Genomic DNA, 25741 nt, shown 5'->3' on the forward strand with positions numbered 1-25741 from the left:
ATCAGTTTCCACCAAAACGACGACCATCTTTGAAACACGGCATTTAGAACAGAAATGGCAAAAAACTTACATTAAAAAATATATACAGATTTGAGTTACTGATCTCAACCTACTTATCAAAAAATTAACGGATAAGATTAAGATTTAGAAAAATTACCTATTTATTTGTATGTAAGTTTTTTTTTTTTTAATTCTTTAGATAAACCGGACATAATCAAGCAAAGCATAATTTGACATAGTTAAAGCTATTTTAAAATTTAAATAACATATAGTAAAGCTAAGGAGACATGGTTAAAGCAACTTTCTGATTCAAAAGCCGTTACTGTGGTTTGTTACATATGGTGGCAGCCTATCCCAATGCCAATTTCAGCTTTCCATAATTTAAAACACCATAATAAACTCTATTATAAACAACTAACCCAACCCCAGTTAGCCCTACTGCACACACCCTGGTTAGCCTAAACGATACCTTGGACCATTTGGTTGCTGAACCCTTCTTCCCCTATAATCCTCAGCACCCCACCCGGGTGGTCCCCAATTACCCCAACCTTGTGTTCCCGGTGGTGGTGGTGGTGTCGGAGCACCCTCTGCCGCCCTCATTCTTTTAGCCGGTTGACTATGTCCTCCCAATTCTGGTCCCCAAGTACCCCAACCTTGGGTTCCCGGTGCACTGTCTGCCGCCACCCGCATTCTTTTGGGTGGGTGGTCATCAGACCATTCTTGACCGGAACCCATGGCTTGATGTTGGGTTCCCATTCCACCCCACTGGCCGCCAACTGGCTGTGGTCTTGGTAGCCAACTTTGGGCGGCTCTTGGTTGCATTGGGGTGGTGGTGGTGAGCGGGGGATGGTGGTGCAATGTATTGGTGATGCCAAATAAAGATTCATTTAAAACTGATTCTTGGATTTCACCATTCATGAATAAAGAAAGTCTTTGAATGGAAAATTGGATGCGACTGTAGATTTTTTCCACCTCTGATTTCCCCACTGCCCTCGCCACATTTTGGGTTCGATCCGTGAAATCCTCCACCTGTAAATTCTTCATAATATTTAAACGTATACAAAAGCTAAATTCAAGAAATATCAACCTATTTTCAATTATTTGTTAATTAAAGATAGCATCCTTTTAGCTTTTGCTTCAAAAATCTACCCATGTAAAATTGTTATGTATTTGGTAAGATTTTTGAAAATAATAAACAAGGTTTTACAAGAACTCACACTCATGCTTGCTATTTTAGTGGCCCAAGTTTTAGAAGTCCATTGTCCTAGATAAGTACTCGCACAAAGACCTTTCGGCCAAAGCTTTTCAACAGATGCCAACTGCAACAACCATTTAATAAGACATAACAAATGTCAATGGGACAAAAATTGCAATTTGTCCCATTGACTTCAATCAAATAAGTCATGTGCACCCCAAATGCAGTCAATTGTACTGCATTTGGGGTGCACTGAACTGCCTGATGGGATTGATGTTTTGTCCCATTGACATCAATCCCTTCAATCCAGTGCACCCCAAAAGCACTACAAGTAGTGCTTGTTGGACTGAAGGGATTGATGTCAATGGGACAAAAAAAATGTTATTTTTGTCCCATTGACATCAATCTCATTAGTCCAGTGCAAGTCAAACACAGTACAACCTGTTCTATCTTGGAGATTTTACCTTGAGTAAAAACGACACCAACAGTTCACCTAATGCTTCTGTATTTTTACTACCGTAATTTCGAAATTTTCTAACTGATTTCTGCACCGATGCAACATCTTCTCCATCTAGAAAATTCTCACCCAATTATAAACTAAAATACTTCTATACAAGAAACTACAATATACTTTCATTTATTTGTTTGTCATAGTAGCATCCTACTTTCATTTCTTATTGCAGCATTGTACTTTGAAAAATCTACATTCTCATCCAAGATTTTTCAAAGTACAATGTTGTAATAAGAAATGAAAATAGGATAAACAAATACATAAAAATAGATTGTTTTTTCTTTATTGACAATAATCAACAAACCTCTTTTCCCTTTTTGTTTAAAGCTTGACTTGTAGTCAAACATCAATGAAGTTTCATTGTATAAGACGAGTTCTTAATACTAAATTACTAATTAACTACTTTTACATGCTTAATTAAGTATTATTACCTTTTAATATCTCGGAAAATGGAGGTAATATAGGGGGGTCTCGATTCTGCAACCAAAGAATAATTATAAGATCAAATTTTGAACACTTGAAAAATAATATAAATAACAAATACAAAAAGATGACTTTCTTTCAGTATTAAGCAGTATAAAAGCAAACCTGTAGATGAAAAGCAACCAATAATATTATGGATAAAGAGTTAAGAGTTCGATCTTTTGAACTGTTAATATCATGTGCTTTTGCCCATGCTTTCATCTGCATAGATAGATTTTATCATTAGTATCCATAATACATATTAATAAGCTACAATTTCAAGGTATTAAAACCTTATATTTACTAGAATAATTTTTAATACATGTAGCAGATTATATAAGCTTACCAAGAAACTTAGCTTTTTGAACCTTTCATCTATTGAAGTAATTAAGCGAATTATAGCTGACTTTGAAATTCCATCTCTATTTTCAACTGAAAGGTCACATTCAACACCACTTCCAGCATCAATAACTTTAAGGATAGGCACCTTAGCAGAGAGAACAGGCTGAACACCTCGTACATGACCTCCAGCTAAAGGGCAAAACGGTCATTAAACAAAATCAGACGTATACATGATTGTGTAAATAGAAACTAAAAACTTAATAAATAGAAAATGGTAAATAGGTAAAAAGTGTACTTTGAAGTGCATAAAACTTTCTTGCAAACTTCCTAAGTGCTTTAATTTTCTGATCTCGAGGGAACACTGATTGACTATTGTTTTTGTTTTTGAAGTTGACTGAGAGATCTAAGTCACTTCCAGTAGTAAAAAGATCCATTGAAAAAGAACCGAATTCTTCAACAACAGGACAACCAGAAGAATTACCTGAATCAGAAAACAATAAATCCACTCTGTGTTAAACCATAAACTTAACTTCAAATCTAAAAAGGGTTTGCAAGAAATAACAACAATCTACTTCCATTTTGTTTCTTATAGCATCTTAAAGCATTCTACTTTGAAAAATATAACCAATTATAGCAATGTCAAACAAATACTAAGCAACTAAGTAAGAAAAAAGTTAAAAACACAATGCCTTAGCAAAGAAAAAAAACAGGAAGTAGAATGTTGTATTAGAGAGAAATGAAATAGGAAATCTTGAATGTAAAATGTAAATAGTAGAGAATGTGAGAGGGGATTTACCATATAATTCCCTTGCTATTTCATTAAAAACTCGAATTAGTTGCTTTCGATGTTCATATTCACTTGGTTTTGGCCTACGAATTAAATAGGCTTCATTAAGTAGTTTTTCAAGGACAAGTAATTTGCCTCGATTTGGTATAATCCTCTCTAATTCTTTCAATTCAAACTTCTCTGCTTTCTTTTTGAGGACTGAAAATCGAAGATGAGTGAAAGAATTATTAACTAGAAAAGATAATTTAGGCCAACAAGGAAAAGAACAATTTTTATCACATTATAATATATATCTAAAGAAGTAATAGAAACTTGCATCTCATTACTACATTTAGTATAAACCTCACATACCCTGCAAATCATCTTCATGAGGTCCTGTAAAAACTACATAAAATCAAAGTAGAGTAAAATGGGGTCAACTGTTTTGACACCCTGGTCAATAGTGGATTGAAAACCAAGTAGATATGAGATATATTTGAAAAATAAAATATAAAATATAAGAAAAAACATGTGGCGTAATGACTTTGAAAAAAATGTCTTGTCAAAAAAACATCATCAAGATGTTGTAGAGAACGAGGGGTATCATTTTTTTTACCATATATGTGTATTGTGTAACATTTTGTTTCTATCTTTTTATTGCGATATCAAAAAAAAAAAAAAAAGAGTATAATTATCGTACGTTATAAAAAGGTATATGTAATTGACAAAGCATGTCAAGTATTCAAGAGAGATATGGTTCAAAATATGACATTAAAGAAGAAAAAGGATAGAAAAAGGCAACTATCAAAGTATAACTATACAAAATATTGAATCTAAATGTAGCATGAAGAAAGAAAGAAAGATGGAAAAGACATGAAATGACAGTAGTTTTCACAATTCAAGAAGAGAAAGAAAGATAAGTAGAATTATTGAAAAGGAGAACATAATAATTGGAAAAATAGACAAAGAAAAACTTTACAAATAGATGGAAGAAGGAAACATCAATCCGAAGAAAAAGAAATAAAATCAAAAAATACTGAGAAAAGATTCCTTTCGCATTATGGGACTTATAACATCACTATGGAGTGAACAAACAAACAAACAACTTGGCTAATAGCTATCTAATGGCTGCTAGGACATTTGTTTAGTCAAATTCAATATCAACTTTTTATTGATATTTGTTGTTATATGATTCACTTGCAAATAACATGGTGATTAAGAAGAATTATTATATCTATTTACTTGTAAAGGGTACTTTACCTAGATCCCTAATTGTGATTAGGAGTTAGGACCCTACTCTTTATTCATAATGAACACACGTTGTCATCATCTATTATATTACAATTGTGATTATGACTCTGCTTACATTACCATGATCTAACCTTCTTGTAAATTCTCTAGTAGATGAGCATACAGATGAAAGGTTTTAATCACTTACCCTTTTCTCGCAATGCCATTATTGTGCCTACAAAAGTTACGAATTGAACCCTTTAGATTCAGAATAACAATTATAAGTAGCTCCAATAATGTAATGTCAAAGATAGGCAGCAATTCATCCTACCTTGATGATGTGATCAAGAATAGCTGCAATAGAAAGCAAATTAGTCACATTATAGCCAATCAAACTATAACATTAAAAAAAAAAAAAAAAAAAAAAAAAAGTTGGATAAGCTACAAACATAAGAATAGAGAATTGAAAGTGGGATGATAGATTTTAATGTGGTAGTGACACATAAATCAAATTTTGTGGTGCCTATGAAAGAGATGGGGTTGGGTAGGGTGCAGAGTAATTCTTTTTTTAAATGTAGAATCAACATGATATGAAAAATCCACAAAATGTTGTTTTAAGTATCTATATTGTGTTCAATCTGCATGACATAGTTAAAGCATAATGCAATCTTTCTATATCTACTATGTGCCTCCTAATCTCCTATAATTCCATTTTATATATAATTTTACTAGTTTTTATGCATATTTCTTTCCCTAGCTTCTTCCGATTTCTCAACTCCCAAAAACTTTATCTCCATTGTCACAGGCTTTTGTTTACTACCTCTTTGACCTTGGTGTCATCATCTGCTCTATCTATGTAAACCCTAATGACACCATTTGATCTGCCCCTTTGAACCAATTAGTCATTTGCATTAGGGTTATGCATTGTGTATTCAAATTTAAGGTAGCTCCATTTATTGAGTTTCTATAATGGGTCGTTCTGTTGGTTAGGTCTTTTATAGGTTATGCATGTTTATCTAATTCAACCACTCCAAACGATTGCATACGCGAAAAGAAATAAAATTTAGCAAATTTCTGTAGCGAATAAACAAAATGAGAATCAACCATAGAAATTGCAAAACCCTAAATCCGTCAATGAGTTTTGTAACCTAATTTCACTCCGTAAGCATAACAGATAATCACTTTGTTTTAAGCCCATGTTAATCCATCAAAACTACAACGCAATTGCAAAGAGGTATTGATTAGTTGTACGAAATGAATACTTACCCCTTAAGACGCTCAAGCGCAGAGAAATCCGCCCCTCTGTTGCTACACAAGGATCGAATGGAGATTGGAGAGGGTGATTCCCGTGGATTTAGTTGACACGTCGAGAGGGAGAGAGACTGCAGCAGAGAATGAGTCAGCGAGACGTCAAAGGGTGAGAGACGGCTGAGATTGTACCAAAAGCAGGTGGAAATGACCTCCAGCCACTCTCCATCGTTTACGTCGGTCACATGCGATCATGCTACGATTCTGGCACCATTTTAGGCGAATTTTTATCGGGGCCTATTGCAACGAAGGGTATTATGATTTAAAGTATGGATGTGATTGCATTTTTTTTAAAGAAAAAACAAACTACATATCCTATGAGTTCAATACAAAACGAGAAAACTAAAATCTACAGGCTTTGACATATACAGATGACTCATCCTCGTTTCGCAAGAAACCAAACTCTTTGACTTTCTCATCGAAATAAAGATTTCATTTGCGAGACGCTTGTGTCAATCCATAGATGGATTTCTCAAACTTATACACTCTATTAGGGCATCAACAAAACCATCTGGCTGACTCATGTAAGCATCTTCAACAAACTTCTTATTAAGGAAAGCGGTTTTGACATCCATCTGCCATATTTCATAATCATGAAACGCAACTATGGCTAGCATAACTCTTATAGACTTTATCTTTGCAATCGGTGAGAAGGTCTCATCATAGTCAACTCCGGGAGTTTGAGTAAAGACATTCGCAACCAATCGCGCTTTATAAGTGTGTACTTTCCCGTCCATGTCGGTCTTCTTCTTGAAGATCCATTTGCACCCGACCGTCTTACGATCTGGTACATTGTCAACCAAGTTCCGAACTTGATTGTCATACATGGACTGAATCTCGCTGTCCATAACCTCTTTCCACTTTGCAGACTCCGGGCCTGTCATGGCTTCCTTGTAGCTATTAGGTTCATCCAAATTTACTAGTGTACTATCACTAACAAACGTATCACCCTCACTTATTATATGAAAACCATATAACACAGGTGGAACACTAACTCTACTGGAAGGTCTAAGAGGTAAGGACTCGTCAATCGGTTCAATAGGAGTTTCCTCCTCGGGTTGAACACCAGCATTAGAAGTTCCTTCATCGCTTGATTCTTGAAGCTCTTCATGATCAATTTGCTTCCCACTATCCTCTTGGCTTATGAGTTCTCGCTCTCGGAAAACCCATATCCTCACAACGAAGACAACATTGTCACTCGATCTATAGAAGAGATATTCAAAGGACTTCTGCGGATAGTCGGTGAAAATACACCGCTCACTATGAGGTTCGAGTTTGTCATGAGTCTCTCGTCTTACAAAAGCCTCGCAACCCCAAACCTTGATATGTGCCAACGAGGGAGCTTTCCCTATCCACATCTCGTGAGGTGTTTTGGAAACCTTCTTAGTAGGGACTAGATTAAGGATATGGGCGGCAGTCTCTAAGGCATACCCCCAAAATGAGATAGGTAACGAAGCACGACTCATCATGGAACAAACCATGTCCAATAAGATTTGATTGCACCTCTCAGCCACACCATTCAACTACGGTGTCCTGGGTGGCGTCAATTGCGAAACAATTTCGTATTCCTTGAGGTAGTCGTGGAATTCAAGACTAAGGTACTCACCACCTCGATCGGATCGGAGCATCTTAATTTTCCTGCCTAGCTGATTCTCCACTTCTTGCTTAAACTCTTTGAACTTTTCAAAGGTTTCTGACTTGTGTTTGATTAAGTAGATATACCCATATCTGCTATAATCATCGGGGAAATTCACATAGAAGCGGCTTGCATCCATTGTGGTGGATCTAAAGGGCATACATACATCGGTATGTATGAGATCCAATAAACCCTCACCCCTTTCACAAGTGCCAGGGAAGGGTGACTTGGTCATCTTTCCAAGTAAACAAGACTCGCACACGTCATCGTGCCTAAGGTCGAATGACTCCAACACTCCATCCTTTTGGAGTTGGGTTATGCGTTTCTTGTTGATATGTCCAAGACGACAATGCCACAAGCATGTTTTGTCCAAACTATTTGAAGAATTGATATGCAACACATAATTTCCTAATTTTTCTACTACCATCACAGTTTCATATATACCATTACAAGGCAATGTTTCAAAAATAGAAAGAACCATTAAAGAAAGCATTAATAGAACCTTTTTCATTATCAAAAGAAAATCTAAAACCTTGTTTATACAAACCATGAAAGGAAATAATGTTTCACATTATTTCTGATGAATAACAACAATTATTAAAATCTAAACCTAACCCACTACTAAGCACTAAAGAGTAAACTCCAATCTTGGTGACAAGCGACTCTTTCCTATACCCCATGATCATGTTTATCTTCCCATGCTCCACATCCCTACTTCTTCTTAGACTCTGCAAACCAGAACAAATGTGAAAACCATATCCTGTATCGAGGACCCAAGATATAGCATGTGATGAGTTATTATATTGAATAGTGTAAATACCTATGAAGGATGGTTTTATCTTCCCATCCTTGATATCTTGCAAGTACTTCGAGCAGCTTTGTTTCCAATGCCCTTTTCTCGTGCAATAGTAGCACTCTGCATCCTTCAGGTTGGAGGAGGGTGCAACGGGACCAACCTTGGTTCCACTAGAATAGGTACCATCGTAGGACTTTCCCTTGTGGCTCTTAGAAGGAGTCTTCCTCTTCTTACCCTTCCCTTTCCCAATTGCCAAGACGGGGGCGGTAGTAGGAGTTGATACAACGGATTTGTCTTTCAGACTACTCTCGGCAATCCTTAGCAGGCCTTGAAGCTTGCTTAGAGTGACCTCCTCATTTTTCATATGGTATGTCATACGAAATTGGTTGTAACAAGGAGGTAAGGCGTGTAGAATAATATCTATTGTCAACTCCTCATTGAATTTAACATTTAACTTCAGCAAGCGGTCTACATACCTCTGCATTTTCTGCAGGTGGGTCGTGATGGACTCTCCATCCTTCATCTTAGTAGTGATCATCGCAACGATGATCTCGTACCTTTCCTGCCTCGCGCTTTGATGGTACCTATCCATCAAATCTTGATGCATCTCGTAGGAGTAATAGTCCTCGTATGAATTTTGGAGTTATGCGGTCATTGTCGCGAGCATGATGGAATGAACTTTCGTAGCATCTCGCTCGTGAGCCTCGTAAACAGCAATCTCTTCGGGAGTGGTAGTGTTGACATTAACCTCTTTCAGCTCCTTATTGAGAACATACTCCTTGTCCTCGTAACGGGTGACCATTCGGATATTGCAGATCCAATCATTGAAGTTGGACCCATCAAAAATCACCCTCCCACACAAATTCATGAGTGAGAATGAGCCGGAAGGGGTCGAGCATGAAGCGTTGTTGTTGTTGTTCGAAGTAGAGATTTGAAATAGAAAAGAGACAAAGTTTGATTAGATAAAAATCCTTAATTAAACACCCAAATGAGAAATTAGGGTTAGGATCTGTCACACCCCGAAAACCGAAGGCGGAAACGTTTCCGGGGTTGACTCCACGTTGAGTATCAAATCCAATGCACATAGTAAGTAAAGTAGAACAACCATTACATTACATATTGAAAAGTTTTACGGTTGTTACAATAGTAAGTTATACAGTTGTGATACATAGTATATAATAACAAAATGAATTGATCTTCTGCGCACTCCAACTTGGAACAAAATGATCTTCGAGTACCTGTTCTATCTCTGACCTGAGAACACAAGCGGTTTGAAAATCAGCATAACACTGGTGAGTTCATAAGCGGTTTTTGTTTTATGAAAAGGTTTGAGTTTCCTTTCTGTTTCTGAAATGTTACGCACCAAGAAAATCCCATATTTTCTTAAAAGGTTGGTTATTGTTTCTTAACATGTAAAGTAAAGTTGTACACTGAAAACATGTTTACCCTTGTGAAAATGTACAGTTAGGTTATCTGGTTGGATATACTGTTCTGGTTAGGTACCAATGTATTCCCAGTAAAGTCCCATACTTTACTGATTGTGTTTTACCAATTGTGAAAGATGTAAAGTTATCCGGTTTGTTACCCTTTTATGGTTATGTAAACGTTCCCCAGGAAAGTCCCATATTTTCCTGACTGTTGGTTATCAATGCAAAAGATGTATTACGTTATTCATTATTACTATAGAGTAAATCTCTGTTATCCTAATTGCGAGTTCCATAACCATACAATAGACTAAATGTGGCAATAAGTAGTCCACATCACCTTATGACTCTCGTCACCCTTGAACCTTTCGGTTCGGCTGTAGCTAGCAGCCAGGTGTGGGGTAGTCAGCCCCGTATAGATCTATACACTCAAGTCACGCTCTCTAAATCCCAGAGATTCTGGTTACGGGTGTAGTCCTCCACTCGCATATCTCTGTGGAGTGTTACCGAGGACGTGTCTCCAATCATACAGGATTAACAAATTTACTAGTAATAATATGATAGTCCTCCACTTGCGTATTTCCGTGGAGTGTTACCGAGGACAAAACAGTGTACAGGTATTATGTTCAAATGTTCTAATGTCATGTTTTTAACTGATAAAATGTGAAAGGCATTTGTGAAATATATGAAAAACATAACAGTTTAAAACCCATTTCACAAATATATGTTTATGTGATCTGTATGTTGAAACGACTATCGGTTGTAACGATCAGTGTTAAAAGCATATAAAATGTGAAACACACACATGTAAACAAGTTTTGAGTACAAGAAACCTCTTGTACTTTGCTTGGGTTCCCCCCCCCCCTTAAAAACAGTTAAAACAGTGAAAAAGAGTAGGGGTATGAACTCACCGCTTAATGTAGGGTTCGAGTGTCAACGGATGCCCTGAACGCCTATGGCCCCTATTATTCACGTGACGATACATAGGTGAGTTAGAATTTAGGTGTTTCATGACTAACATGATAGGAAAACATCCTTAGGGCTTGGAACTACTAAGAATAAGTACCCTAGGATCCATGCTTAAAGATTTATGCAAGTTTAGGGCCAAATGTGGGCATTAATGTGAGTGTATGGCCTTGAAAATGAGTGTGCGGCTGGGGTGTGCGTCCAGGAGTGTGTGTGAGGCAGCACACAAGAGTGTGCGGCCGTACAGAGTGTGTGTGTGGTCGTACACTCCTCATTTGAGTCCATTTAATGACTTTTGAAGTGTTTGCTCTTCACACTTAAAAAGGTTTGAAGGTATGTTGCCCCATATGAAGGTGTGCGGCCGTACACCTTCAAGGGATGATGAACATGATGAATATGATAAGTTTTAATCTTGGGATTCAAGTGTTTACCACTATACTTAGCTTGAAGATGGAGTAGATCACAATTTGGAAGCTTTCCAAGTGTTCTTAGTTGATGATTTTTGAGAGAGAAAGTAGAGAGAGAGAGAGAGAAGAGAGACATCCAAATGAATGAATGAAGGGGGTATCCATCCATATAAGGGTTTGAGTGTGAGGTTGAGTGTGTGTGCGGCCGCACACACAAGTGTGTGGCCGCACACACCTTATTTGGTGTGTTTGGTCCGATTTTGTGATACTTAAGCACTTTCCAACCCTTCTTGGAGCTTATATCCAGGTTATACTAAGTCTAGAGCACTCGAATGGAACCACAAGATGTAACAAAAGATAATGAACTCGAATTTTAGTGTTGAACACAGATCAATTACATGACTAGAAGTTTCGGGTTGTTACAGGATCCAACAACATTATTTACAATTTAGAAAAGGGATGCCATAATCTAAATCGCAAATAATTTGAAGGTAAGTGAATGGTGATTCACTAATTTCCACCATTAAAAACGAAAAAGAGATTAAGTTTTTAATGTATTGAAACTCCAGATCTTTTGAGATCCATTAAACTTTTCAATGACATGTTTAAATCTCAATATGCCCTTCAAGTTTGTGCCTGCGATACCGAGGATCACAAACAAGGTGTGAATAACCATACAAATATACTTAGTACCCTCGATGTCATTTACCACCTAATCAATGTGCCGGTTAACCACACACGCTCCATTGATCTATGATAAACATTGAGTCACCCTCTGTCACCATTCCTAGTCCATATTAGTGTGTCGGGTATCCACGCACGCTCCGTTAATGACTTGGCAGGGTGCAAAGTGTAATTTCATGGAATAACATCATTTCACATTTTTCCTAAAGTAATTAAGATTGGGAATTTTATAAAAAAAACATTTAGCTACTTTATTAATCATTATACTTTTAATGAGGAATTAGTTGTCATATCCTACCCGTTCGGCTAACGACCCTCCACCAATCAAGAAAGCGGTAGGTAAGAGTGGACACCTATTAAACTGTCATTTTATAGGCAGCAACCTTATACCCCCTTATAGATCGTCTTCGTGAATGAGGCCTACTAACGGTAAGACTAGCTTTATATATATATATATATATATATATATATATATATATATATATATATATATATATATATATATATATATATATACGGTTAATGAATTCACTATTAATATTTCAAGATGTAAATTCAAGATCGACACAGTAAGGTTTAAGGTTTAGGGTTTAGTTTTAGGGTTTAGAGTTTAGGGTTTAGGTTTAGGTTTAGTTTTAGGGTTTAGGGTTTAGGGTTTAGGTTTAGGTTTAGCGTTTAGGGTTTAGGGTTTAGGATTAGGGTTTAGGCTTTAGTGTTTAGATTTTAGGTTTAGGGTTTACGTTTAGGGTTTAGGGTTTAAATTTATGGTTTAGGTTTAGGGTTTAGTAATGTTCACTTAGGTGAAGTAATAAACGATAATTGAAGAAAGAAAACAGAGATGGTAAAACGATAATGAAAGAAAGAAATGTTATGGAGGATGATATATTTACCAAGTAAAACCAAACCGGGTATATTTAGCATGATAAAACGATATATTTTAGAGGTTTAGTACCTAAGCTTAGGTGGGGCTGTAATGTATATTCCCTATCCCCTATATATATATATATATATATATATATATATATATATATATATATATATATATATATATATATATATATATATATATATATATCGTGACATCCCCAATTTTACGGTCAGAAAAGACCGATTTGTTTATGCTTTGTTTTTATAAAATCAGAGTAATCCTTTGATTAAAAGAGTTGCGGAATTTGTTCCCAAAATAAAATATGGTAAAATAAAATTTATCAAAGCATTTCTTAAAGAAATCTATTTTCATTAAATAACAAAATCTCGGGATGTCATGTTCCGATACAGACCAAAAGCATGAACAATATAAAATAGACATTACAACACTTATTTATAACTACTGATCTATAATCCAAAATCTTTCGTCAAGTCCACCAACTTATACTTTTAGCCATTACCTGTAATGCAAAGAAAACTGAGTGGGTCAGGCTTGGGAGCCTGGTGAGCATATAGGGTTTTCAACCCACAATAATACATTTATTATATTCAATTATCAAACAATCAACCCAAATACCCATCCCCATATCTCCTTTATTTTCTCAAGGGTTTATCCAAAGAATCCACTATCATTCATTCATTCATTCCTAAGGATTTACCTAAGGAATTGGCACAAAGTTCATTTGCTACCACGACTTATACAATAGGCACTACGTCACAAAGTCACCAGGGTTCATACAATAGGCACTACGTCTCATAGTCACCAAGGTTTACACAATAGGCACTACGTCGCATAGTCACCAGGGTTTACACAATGGGCACGAAGGCACATCGTCACCAAGGTTTATCAAATAGGCACGAAGTCGCATCGTCACCAAGGTTTATCAAATAGGCACAAAGTCGCATCGTCGCCAAGGCTTACTCAATAGGCACGACGTCACATCGTCACCAACTATTCCATCTACCCATGTTCTACCCAACATTTTTGTAGATATAAATACAAACGCAGTTTAAATCATTTAACACCCGTATAAAAACATCAATTCCAAGCACATCTCAAATAGACAAATAATATATAACACATAGCACGTATTTCACAGCTAATACTTTATATTTATGTGTTAGAAGAAAGTAACTATACACTCACTTGATCAAAAGATGATCGGACAGCACTACGGCTTGTAAAAGTAGTATTCTTCGGTAGATCTGGAAGATCTTCACAAAAACCGGGCTCCTTGCGGGCAGAGCTTCAGCTCGGGAATTTCACTTCTCGGGATCTTCGGGCTTCGGGACTCGCTTCGGGTCTCGGGATGATACCGGGGCTTCGGGGGTACTTCTTTGCATGTAAATCAAATGGGAGAGAGAGGAGAGAAAATAGCAACCCTAAACGGTTGGCCTTTCAAATCTATTTATAGGGCAAAATTTGCCCTTGCCATGTCGTGGCACCTTTTTCCACGTCGTGGGCTTGGTTGTCACTGCATGCGTCATCGCAAGTTACATATGGGGGACTCTAGGAGGTGTCAGAAGACTTGCCACGTCGTGGCACTGCTTGCCACGTCGTGGTATCTGACAATTTTGGGGTTTCGTGCCCCGAACTTCATAAATTCATAACTTTCGCATACGAACTCCGTTTTCGATGTTCTTTATATCGACGCGTAGGTGAGATTATGATATACAACTCTCATTTAGGCTACATTGGCTAATTTTGACTTTATTTTTAATATATCATAAATATATTACTTATACATTATTTTTAGTAGGCCGAGACAGGAAAACTCCGTTATAAGTTCATAACTTCTTCATCCGACGTCCGTTTTCACCTATATTTTTATCGTTTCACTACTATTAACGAGATCTTCGATTCTCGTTTAGATTGTTTAGCTAAAAACTGCTCGATCTCAAATCGAGTATTCGAGCTGCATACCGCTAAGTCGAAACTTAGAAAAATCATAACTTCCTCATACGAAGTCAGATTTGGACGTTCTTTTTATGCACACTCATGGTTTAACATATTATACGACTTTCTTTTAGATCGCTAAGGCTAAATATCGCTCTAACGTAAATTCACTTTTTACGTCGCGTTGTGTCGTGCCGGTTTTGTCGCGAAACTTCGACAGGTCATAACTTCTTCGTTATAACTCGGATTTTGGCATTCTTTATATGTACAGAATCCTTGTAACATATACTATAACTTAGTTAAGATTAATCATTATAAATAATCTTTCATCAAAAAGTCATTTTGACGCTTATCGTCTTTAAATTGACTAGCCCTGATCTACGGGCGTTACATATATATATATATACATATATATATATATATATATATATATATATATATATATTAATCTTATAATATTATAATAGTAAAAGGGTTGAATTTTAAACTTGTAAAATTCTAGGGTTTAGAATTTAAATATTTCAAAATTAAACTTTTAATCAACAATTTAAATTCCAAAACATGAGAGAAAGTTTTGAAATTTTTCAAAACTTTCTAGATCATATTATAAATAATTTAATTAAACAATTAATTAGTGATTATCTAAATTTTGATCTAATCCAATTTCATGGCAAGATAATGCAATCAACTAATTCGAATAATTAAAGTTATCATATAAGGCAATAATTATCTAATTAATTTGCAATTATCTTCTATTTTGATAAGGATAATCATATCAATTTAATAAAAATCGGATTTTATTAATCAAAAACGTTTTTGGTAATTATCCCAATCAAAAATAGGCAAAAATTCCGAAAGATCTGCTCTCTGACTCTCTGACTCGCCGAGTCACTAACTGGACTCGTCGAGCTCATCAGGTGACTCGACGATTTCAGCTGTCAGAGGGCAGAAAATTCAATTTTGCAAGCAATGAATGATCAAACAAGGCATCAAATATAATAGAAAACAACCTAGGCTCTGATACCACTGATGGGGTTTGAGTATTACATCAATCATATGGTGCACATGCAAACCCTAAAGCTTTGGATCTAGGTTTCTCTAATTGTACATGCAAATCATGCAAAGCTTGTAAACCCTAATTCTAGCATACAAAATCGAAAATCATAACTAAACTAGGGTTAAGAAATCACCTTTCAATTGTAGCTTGAATATCTTGAGCTTTGAGAGCCTAACACCTCAAATGTGATGCCATTAATGAATCACAAACACCAAAGCAAGTTAGATGATTTTGGAGAGAGGGGAAGGAGGCTTAAAGTCGGCTCTTTATCTCTAGGGTTCAAGGTGGTAGCCGAAAATGCAAAGCCTAGGGTCCTTTATATAGGTGAGATGTTAGGGTTTCAGTCAAAACCCTAATCGGATTGATTAGGCCTCAAGCAGTCCAAAGGAACCTTCCAGAACAGGGCCTTGGACGAATCCAAGGTGGGCTTCCCCCTTGATTTCGTCCATCCCATTCCTAAGGGATCCTCAACCCAAAATCCGATTATCTTATAATTGCAATTTTAGTCCCCTATGTTCAATTAATATATTTTGATCACAAAATTAATTTCTTAATTAATTATTGACCAATATTAATTAACCAATATGATTTCTCTTTTAATATATTATTCATATAATATATTAATAAACCATAATAACCTCTTTCTCCATTAATCATCCAGTCAAGTTGCTCTGGTGAAGGCAACCAAAAAGGACCATGCTACAACCGGGTCAAGTACATACCAAATATAGTTATGGGCTTAGACACCTAATCCAACAACTTGATGACAATAAGTTGGGTTTGTAAGTAGGTGGGTTCTATTAAGGTTTAGGAAATAGTTGAGGATTATTCTGGTGAGGGTCTTGGAAATGGTTATGATATGGTTTGTGAGTGGGATTCCATGGACACTTGTATTTCATGGACAGTAAAGCAAACTCTTTTTGAAAGCGAAGTTCGGAGTCCATGGTTTCAGGATCGAGGTCTCCATCAAACTGATAGTTAAAATTAGTAGGAACAGGTAGATCTGGTTGAGTGGGTTGAACAAACAGAATAGGTGGGATAACAACTTTGAAAGGATCTGAAACATATGGATTCAAGACCTGTGGATCGAAAGAGCTAACAAGAGAAAGAGGACCTCCTGTGAATTCTCTTAATGTTTGTGCAACATTTGATTTGTGTCCTTGCAGCTCATCAAACAACCGGTAAAGCTTCAACTTCTTCAGAGATCCATTACACTGAATACACAATTTTATGTTTCCCCATCCTTTACCAAGACTATTGATGAACTTGAGATTGTATTCTAGCGGAGTTCGGACAATCTTATGAGCTGTCATATTGTTGACGATGATTTTGTACCTATTAGAAGCTAAGGCAACTGATTCACCAGGAGTAGTGGCTAAGGTATCAAACTCGTTGACAACCGAAGTCAGACGCTTATCCTTCATGTTTTCTGATCACTCGAACAAATCTTGAAAAGTGTCCCAGATCTATTTAGCAGATTTGCACAACTTAATGTGCTCAAAGAGAGAAGGAGGAACACCAAACACCATCTCGGGAATGCAACTTTGATATGCATGCAGTTTCTCGATGTCTATAGCAGTGAAAGGTGTTGGGCATTGTTCTTCTTGGTCTATGAGTGTTGCAACGACATCTCTCACCATTTGTATGACCGGAACATGTGGACCATCTCTCACAAATCTCCATATTTCTTCACCTATTTCCTTACCAAGTAAAAATCTTTCCATTCTAACTTTTCAGTGATCATACTCTTCAAAAACTAGCAGTGGGGCACGAGAAGGGCAACCCACACTACTTTCTATTTGCATTGAATACATTTGTTGAGATGAATTAAGAGCAGCCATTGAAGTTAAGATATTAGAGCAGAAGCGGCATATAAAAGAACTTTTATCCTGAACACAAAAATGATTGGGATACCACGGTAATCTTAGATCAACTATAATTTATTCTTATGGATTCAAAGGACAATTGTAACAACCGGTTATTTCGGGTCAATAAAAGTCAAAGCAGTTAATAAAAGTCAAACAAGTCAAACCAAAGTCTAAACAAGTCAACTACGATAAACCAAAGTTAAATAATTAAAATTATTTGATTTAAAAATGTATTGTTATATGTGTTTTCGGTTTTGGAGTCAAAAACCAGTTGTATTCTTAGGAAATCAATAGACAGGTACCCACACAAATTTTGAGAAGACAGAGTTTCATAAAGTCACGTCTTTTAGTTTTGCTATACATTTTGGTGTCAAGTATACAATGATTTGAATACAGATGTAAAAACTATATATTATCAATATCACGGTTGTTGTACTTTGATTACTATTATTAAATTGTTGTGATACTGTACATGACGTCATCCCCCCCCCCCCCCCCCCGAACGTTTCCGTTGTTCTAGTTTGGGGGTGTGACAACGACCACTCATGCTATGATACCAATTGTGAATACAAGAATCAATGTGCAAGGACAAGGTTTGAAAACTCAAACCTTGAGGTAATCTTTAAGATCAAAGTCTGCTCTTAATATATGGTTCCAGTCGAATCTAGTAAACCAGTTAGGACTTGAAGATAAATATTCAACAAAGTATTCAAGTAATAAATGAAGTAAACTTGAGTGTAATCAATGCAAAGGAAATTTAAGAACAATAAGAATGTAATGAAAGAACTTTGACTTGAAGGAAAGTTGAAAGTGATGTGAAGAGAATTATTGCTATTCTTGGATTAATACTTTGCTTCGTTCACATCCTTGAACTGATGAAACATTCACTCCTTAAATAGTGAAGGGGGAACACAGTACAAACCATAAAACATTCTAAGGATTGGATAATGATATGTGTTTGACAAATTGACATCTAAAAGATACACACAATTAAGTCCTATGAATTGCTACATCAAATAAAAGACAAAATGCCTTATATGCATGACAAACTTTTGATTTCTGAACATCTTGATCTCAGACTTGATCTGGCTTCGGAACTTCACTATATCTCGGATTCATCTGACTTCGGAACTTGATTGCTTGGGATTGCAAGAGGTTCACTTTTCATGTATCAACAACCACGACTCCTTATACACCACAATAAAACGGTGTAGCTGAAAGGAAGAACGGGACTTTGAAAGAAATGATTAACTAAATGTTGTCCTATGATGGTTTAAGTGAAGGGTTTGGGGGTGAGGCTATGTTAACTGGATGTTATATTTTGAATAGAACTCCAAACAAAAGGAGTAAGAATACTTATTTTGAACTTTTGGTTTAAAAATGTATCAAATTTGAGTTATCTCGAAGTTTGGGATTGTAGAGCAGTTGTAAGGCTCACTGAACCTAAAAGGAAAACATTAGGTGAGAGAGGTATAAAATGTATCTTCATTGGATATACTGAACATTCCAAAGCATATAGATTCTATGTTTTTACATGTTCTGATTTATGTTCCTGTAACTATCATATGGTAATTTTAAGACAAGAAATTATGTTCTTGATCTATGATCAATTTTGAAGTCAGGACTAATACACATTACATCATAACATCTTTTTCAGCCTCTCTTCTATAACAATGAGTTTTATCCAATTAAAGATTTTTGAGTGTACCCTCAAAATACTTTTAATTTGAAAGTGTTTCACAACTCTCATTGATCCAAACATTCTATTACCCCGATTATCTAACACATATGTCACTAATAGATCACCCCTTTTAAAAAGTTGTTATATATAGTTAAGATCATAGAGTTTGGGATAACTCAAATAACTTATATCTTGGTTATTGATAATATATGAAGTCAAACATCTCCCCATAACACCATGATGACAATGTTCGTTTGAGCATTTCGATTTTCTTCACTTGAGATTTTGCAGCATGCGAAATATAAAGATGAAGCCATAAAAAAGAATAAGAAAACAACCGAACAAGAAGTGATAACGATATACTAATCTAGAATTAACTGGGAAAAGAAGAGCCACATAACTATGATGGTTATTAAGAAAATACATAACTAACAAGATAAAATCAACTACAAAAGTCTATAAAACTAAGGGGTATGGTCACCACCAACCCACTAAAAAAGTGTTGTCACTTATACACCACTTATGTGCTACGTCATCTCCACTACCAAACCACTAGTCTTTGGAAATGGTTACCACTCCACATTCTTTATCTTTATCTTTTTTTTTTAATTTATACATTAGATTAAATAAATAACAAAATTTTAAACTTAAATAAACATTTTATTAATAAAAAGTTACATTAAAACCCTATATTATAAATTTAAAAACTACTAATGTAAGAAAATGAGACTTTAAGGGCTTTTTGTGTCAAAAACCAAAATTTGGGCATGAGATTCTTTTGAGTTTGGAATATAGCCGATACTCCTTTCTTCCTTATTTCATTCAACCCAGGAAACCCTAAAACCTTTCCCCTTTGTTGCATTGTCTACGCCGGCCAAGAAGGGCCGAAAGATCTCGACAGGACACAAAGAAAGAGAGCAAAGAGAAAAAGGGTCAAATATTAGATTGTTACTGCTGCTTGTTTCCTATTGGTTGTCTTCATCCGTCTTCGTAGAAACTCCATAACAGATAACCTAAGACAAGAAAAACAACCTCCTTTATGGTCTTCATAAAAAACAAAATCGAATTTATGAAATCATGGCTAAATACAAGGGTTTTTTTTTTTTTTTTAACAGTGACGATTTTTTTTTTGTTAACAGTGACGATATTTCAAATATTGTAATTAGATAGTTTTTTCAAATATAATATATTGATAAAAAGTTAAATGTGGAAGTGTTTTATGAAAAAAATTGAATTTTTTTGTTATTATAATTAATTTATACATAAATAAAAGTTCTTTAGCTCTTTGTGTTAAAAAAAACAAGCTTATGAAGAGCACTTCTATAGTTCTATAAATGTAGAACCATTTACAGAGGCAAGAAATCAAACCATCCTCGAAAGCGGGCTGTTCCCAACAAATGATTTTCTGTAAGCTTCCCAAATCCAAAAGATTCTCCACTTTCACGCGTTCCCCTTCCCGATCATCATCATCATCTTCTTCTCGTCGCAACCATCAATCAATTCTGTCACTCGTGACCCTCTTGAAAAGTAGTGTGAATCCATCTCTCAAACATTACAACAACTTTCTTCTTCAACTCTTCAAAACCAAAAAATTTCGAATTATTACACACTTCATATCTCAACTAAACTCCAACCAAATCGAAGGAGATCACATCACACATTCAATCTTCACAAGGGCTCTTCTCAAACAACATCATTACGAAAAAGCAGTCGAATTTATCAATACCCAGATAGGAAAAACCCCAACCATTTTACAAAATCGGATTTTGGATTCGTTAGTCCAAGGTTTCTGTGTCAATGAGAAAGACCCAGAAAGGGGGTTTTCGGTGTTGCAGGATTACTTGAAGATTGATGGTATAATTCCTTCTTCTTTTACATTTTGTGCATTAATAAGCTCTTTTAGTCGGCAAGGTAAGATGGATAGAGCAATTGAAGTTTTAGAAGTTATGACTGATGAGAAATTTAAATACCCTTTCGACAATTTCGTGTTTAGTGCTATCGTCTCGGGGTTTATTAATGTTGGGAAGCCTGAACTTGCTGTAGGATTTTATGAAAATGCAGCAAAATCCACTGCGTTACAGATGAATATTGTCACTTATACTTGTCTTTTGAGTGCTTATTGTAGATTAAAAAGATTTGAACAAGTTTCTGAATTACTTAACAGAATTGAGAAGGATGGATTAGCATCTGATGTTGTGTTTTATGGTAATTTAGTTTATGAGTATTTTAGGGCAGGAACTGTAATGGAGGCTTTGCAAAAGCATAATGAAATGGTTGAAAGGAAGATAGAAATGGATGCTATTAGCTACACAATTCTTATAGATGGTTTTTCAAAGGAAGGACTTGTGGAAAAGGCAATAGGGTTTCTACATGTAATGGAAAAGGAAGGAATTAGGCCAAATTTGATCACTTTTACCACAATCATATCAGGATTTTGCAAGAAAGGCAAGTTAGAAGAGGCCCTTAGGGTCTTCAATTTGGTTAATAATTTGGGGATTGAAGTGGATGAGTTTGCATATGCTACCCTAATTGATGGATTTTGTAGGATTCATGATTTTGATTTTGTGTTCCATATGCTTGATGAAATGAATGAAAAGGGTGTTCATCCAAGTGTTGTCACATACAACATTATAATTAATGGGTTATGTAAAGTTGGGAGGACAAATGAGGCGTATGATCTTTTGAAAGGTATCCATGGAGATATTGTTACTTATACTACTGTGTTACATAGCTATATCCAAGAAAAAGATTCCATGGGGTTGTTAATGACAAAAAAGACCCTCGAAGAAGCTCAAGTTTGTATGGATGTTGTCATGTGTAACACACTTATAAAAGCACTATTTCTCGTAGGGTCATTTGAAGATGCATATGCCCTTTACAAGGGAATGCCAGAGATGAATTTGGTTGCAAATCATGTTACTTTTTGTACTTTGATTGATGGGTATTGTAAATATGGCCGAATTGAGGAGGCACTTGAAGTCTTTGATGAATTTAGAAGGACATCAATGAATTCAGTCACATGTTATAATTCCATCATCAATGGACTCTGTAAAACAAATATGATCGATATGGCCATTCAAGTGTTCCTAGAGCTTAACGAAAGACGTATGCCTCTAAATCCACATATCCACCAAATGTTATTACATTCGATTATAAAAACAAAAGGCCAAAATGGGATTTTGGAATATGTTTCAAGAATCAAGAATTTGAGACTTGAATCTTTTCATATAATATGCAACGATGCTCTTTGTTGCTTGTGTGATGGAGGGTTTTTTGAGTCTGCTAGTGATTTATACATGTTCATGAGAAACAATGGATCTTTTTTCACCATAAACTCTTATAATTCTTTCTTGGAATTGCTTGTTAAAGATCAGGAATTGGGTCTTGAAAAGATTTGTGTAAGCGATTTTGTGAAAGAATTTGGAATCTTTGACTCTAGAGTAAGCAAGATCATCTTACATTACTTGTGTATGAAAGATACCAACATAGCAATCAAATTTCTCAAATCAAGAAACAATCTTAATTTTCCAATCCCTATTTTCAAGAAACTAATCAAGAATGGAAGGGTCATAGATGCTTTTAACCTTATGATTGGATCAAAAGAAAGACTACCCTTCATGGATGTTGTTGATTACACCATTCTTGTAGATGCACTTTCCAAAGAAGGGTATATCCGGAAAGCTTTAGAGATATGTTGTTTAGCTATGAAACATGGAGTTACCCTTAATGTCATCACTTATAATTCAATCATCAACGGGCTATGTCACCAAGGGTGTTTTCTTGAAGCATTTAGACTATTCGATTCATTAGAAAAGCAAAAGATTGATATAACTCCTTCAGAAATCACATATGCAACACTCATTGATGTTTTAAGCAAAGAAAGGTATTTGCTTGATGCCAAAGAATTATTCGAACGGATGATTTTAAAGGGTTTCAAGCCAAATATTCGTGTTTATAATTCTTTAATCAACGGGTATAGTAAGCTTGGGAAATTGCCTGAAGTGTTGAAAATTCTTGCTGATTTGGATGAAAAAGGTGTGAAACCTGATGAATTTACAATTAGTGCTGTGATTAATAGTTTTTGTAGAAATGGGAACATGGAAGGAGCTCTTGAGTACTATTTTGATTCAAAAACAAATGATCTTTTCCCAGATTTATTAGGGTTTTTCTATTTAATTAGAGGGTTATGTTCTAAAGGAAGAATGGAAGAATCTAGAAGTGTTTTAAGGGATATGCTTGAAATTGAAAAGATTGTTGATTTGCTAAAGAAAGTTGATACAGGGGATGAAAATGAGTCTTTGGATCATTTTCTTGATTCTTTATGTAATCAAGGGAACATACGTGAAGCTATTTTGATTCTTGATGAAATTGTGAGGATGTTTTTTCCTGTAGGAAAGAAGTTTGATGAGGAAAGGATTGGATTAGGTGGATCTCAACCGTTGATTTCTGATCAAGATGATGGGGTGTATGATGATTTTGAGGCTTGTTATAACTTACTTGCTTCACTTTGTTCTAGAGGAGAGTTAAAGAAGGCAAATAAAGTTGCAAAGTTGCTTTCTGGTTTTGATGGAGGATGATTGATTGAAAAATGAAAATGTCATTTTCTTCATGTTTGATGCAGTTTTCAGGTATGTACTTGCTATTTTGATTGAAAACTAATTGTTGAATAAAGCTTTTTAAAAGATTAAACTTTGCATTATGTGACACCTTCTAATCTTTTTCCCATAAAATCGACTTTTTTTCAATGTGGATGGAAATCATGGAATCTTTCTTGATCAATGGAACTTATATTATAGAAAAGTAACTGTATCAAAATAATATAGCATGATTAGCATCAACATTATAAATTTATAACTATAATATATTTGTTCATATACTTAAACATATATATGTTGTATATATATTCCACTTATGCATTTTCCTAATCTCCATTTAGGTGATATGAGCTCTAGAAGATTACTTTACCACATAGTCTTAATGGTTAAGTGGTTTTTGAAAGGAAATAAGATCTTAATGATGAAAAACATATTACGTATTCAATCAAGAAAAGCTAATACAGATTCTTGTTTTCAACCTTGCTCCTAATATCTAACTTATAATTTGGCATTTCAGGATCATATAAATGTTACCAATAACAATGAGATTGGAATGCGCAACACAATTTTGTTACATGGCCACTATTTTTTAAGGTCAGATTTGTGGATTATAAGTTGCAAAATGGACATGGTAAATCGGTAATCCATAAGCTTCAAAGCACAAATGGAATTGGGGATTCCGTCGTTTGATCCACCTCATCATGTATGTAAATTAGCAGCAATCAGAGGGGAGATAAATGGAAAGCGTTATTGTAAGAGTTGTGTTTACCTTCTTATAGATCTTTGAATCCTCAAAGTGGAGTTTGAGTTTATAACAATTTAACTTGAATTCTCATTGTGTTTTCAGAGTATTATGTTAATATGTATGTATTTGTAATAAGTTTTTTTTTTTTGGTTACGTAAAAATACAGAAAAGCAATTGTACTTTTGTCATTATATCGGTTTAGCCATGTAAGTGGCATTTGTGATGATTAGATTAATATATGTTTTCCTGGTTAATATGACATTCTACGAAAAAAGCATGTTCAACCCTATTTAACCTCAACAACTCGATATGCAACTTTGACCGCAGTTAATGGTCAAAGTTATTATTTTCCAATGAACCGTTTTCCCTCACTTTTTTAATACCCATCAATTATTTTCTCTTGTTCATTGCAAGTTCTGAGAAGTCTTGTAATAACCCTATGCAACTCATTGCATTATTTATCTTTCTCAAATATAGTTTCATTTCGGTTGCTTTCTAGTTATAAATTCAAACTTCCTAAATTTTTAGATTTTCATATTTAATTTCTTTTTTTTTTTTTGACAAAAAACCTGTGTAGCATATGAGTCTTACAATTTGCCACATGTTATTTTAATTTATTTTCACATATCATTTTATGCTTTTTTTTTTTCTATTTTATTAAATTTCATAATGTAGTAATTGTAACAAGTATAAAAGTAAATTACACGAATGATCCCTATGGTTTAGAGTAATTTGCACGTTTGGTCCCTAACTTATTTTTTTTACTTGTAAAGTCCCTACTGTTTGTTTTTGTTACATGTTTGGTCCCTGTCTTACCTCAAAAATCTGTTTTGCTCTTGATTTTTTTAAATATTTAAATAAGTACACCCCAACTCTATCCCATTACTTTACCTTATCTATCCTATAATTTTTCCCGATTTAAATAATAGTTTTTTTAGGTAAGACCGGGACCAATCACGTACCTAAAACAAACAGTATGGACCAAACACATAACAAAAACAATCAGTAGAGAGTTTCTAAATAATTACAATTTTATTTATCTAAATTATTTACTTCAATTTTAATAATTCAATATTTTTCTTATTATTCTTATAAATTCAAACTTCTCATATATATATATATATATATATATATATATATATATATATATATATATATATATATATATATATATATATATATATATATATATATATATATTTGGAAAACAAAAAAAAACTTAAAAATCATAAAAAAAATACTTA

The 25741-nt window shown here is 34.9% G+C and overlaps 2 protein-coding genes across 7 annotated transcripts; one reads left to right on the top strand and one right to left on the bottom strand.

Annotated features, from left to right (window-relative positions):
* Window positions 1–288: 288 nt before the first annotated feature.
* LOC145004868 (protein HESO1-like) lies at window positions 289–6081 on the bottom strand. 6 transcript variants are annotated; one of them, XM_078963879.1, is made up of 13 exons: window positions 5967–6081; window positions 5773–5888; window positions 4838–4860; window positions 4715–4741; window positions 3649–3681; window positions 3307–3495; window positions 2806–2991; window positions 2515–2699; window positions 2295–2390; window positions 2138–2183; window positions 1660–1766; window positions 1218–1319; window positions 289–1029 (listed from the first exon to the last, which is right to left on the bottom strand). In XM_078963879.1, the coding sequence occupies exons 4-13, from the start codon at window positions 4731–4733 to the stop codon at window positions 454–456; spliced, it is 1539 nt and encodes a 512-aa protein (XP_078820005.1). In that variant the 5' UTR covers window positions 4734–4741; window positions 4838–4860; window positions 5773–5888; window positions 5967–6081; the 3' UTR covers window positions 289–453. The 6 variants fall into 6 exon arrangements, with proteins under 6 accessions (XP_078820005.1, XP_078820004.1, XP_078820006.1 ...); XM_078963878.1 differs by having other exon boundaries at window positions 5947–6081; XM_078963880.1 differs by lacking the exon at window positions 3649–3681 and having other exon boundaries at window positions 5773–6081.
* Window positions 6082–20492: 14411 nt separating this feature from the next.
* LOC145005093 (Pentatricopeptide repeat (PPR) superfamily protein) lies at window positions 20493–24570 on the top strand. Its single transcript, XM_078964140.1, has 2 exons — window positions 20493–23785; window positions 24270–24570. Exon 1 carries the CDS (start codon window positions 20555–20557, stop codon window positions 23732–23734), a length of 3180 nt encoding a protein of 1059 aa, XP_078820266.1. The 5' UTR covers window positions 20493–20554; the 3' UTR covers window positions 23735–23785; window positions 24270–24570.
* The last annotated feature ends 1171 nt before the right edge of the window (window positions 24571–25741 follow it).

This window comes from Lactuca saligna, chromosome 7, assembly GCF_052625555.1.
Source record: "Lactuca saligna cultivar CGN05327 chromosome 7, ASM5262555v1, whole genome shotgun sequence".
In the NCBI taxonomy this organism is placed as follows: domain Eukaryota; kingdom Viridiplantae; phylum Streptophyta; class Magnoliopsida; order Asterales; family Asteraceae; genus Lactuca; species Lactuca saligna.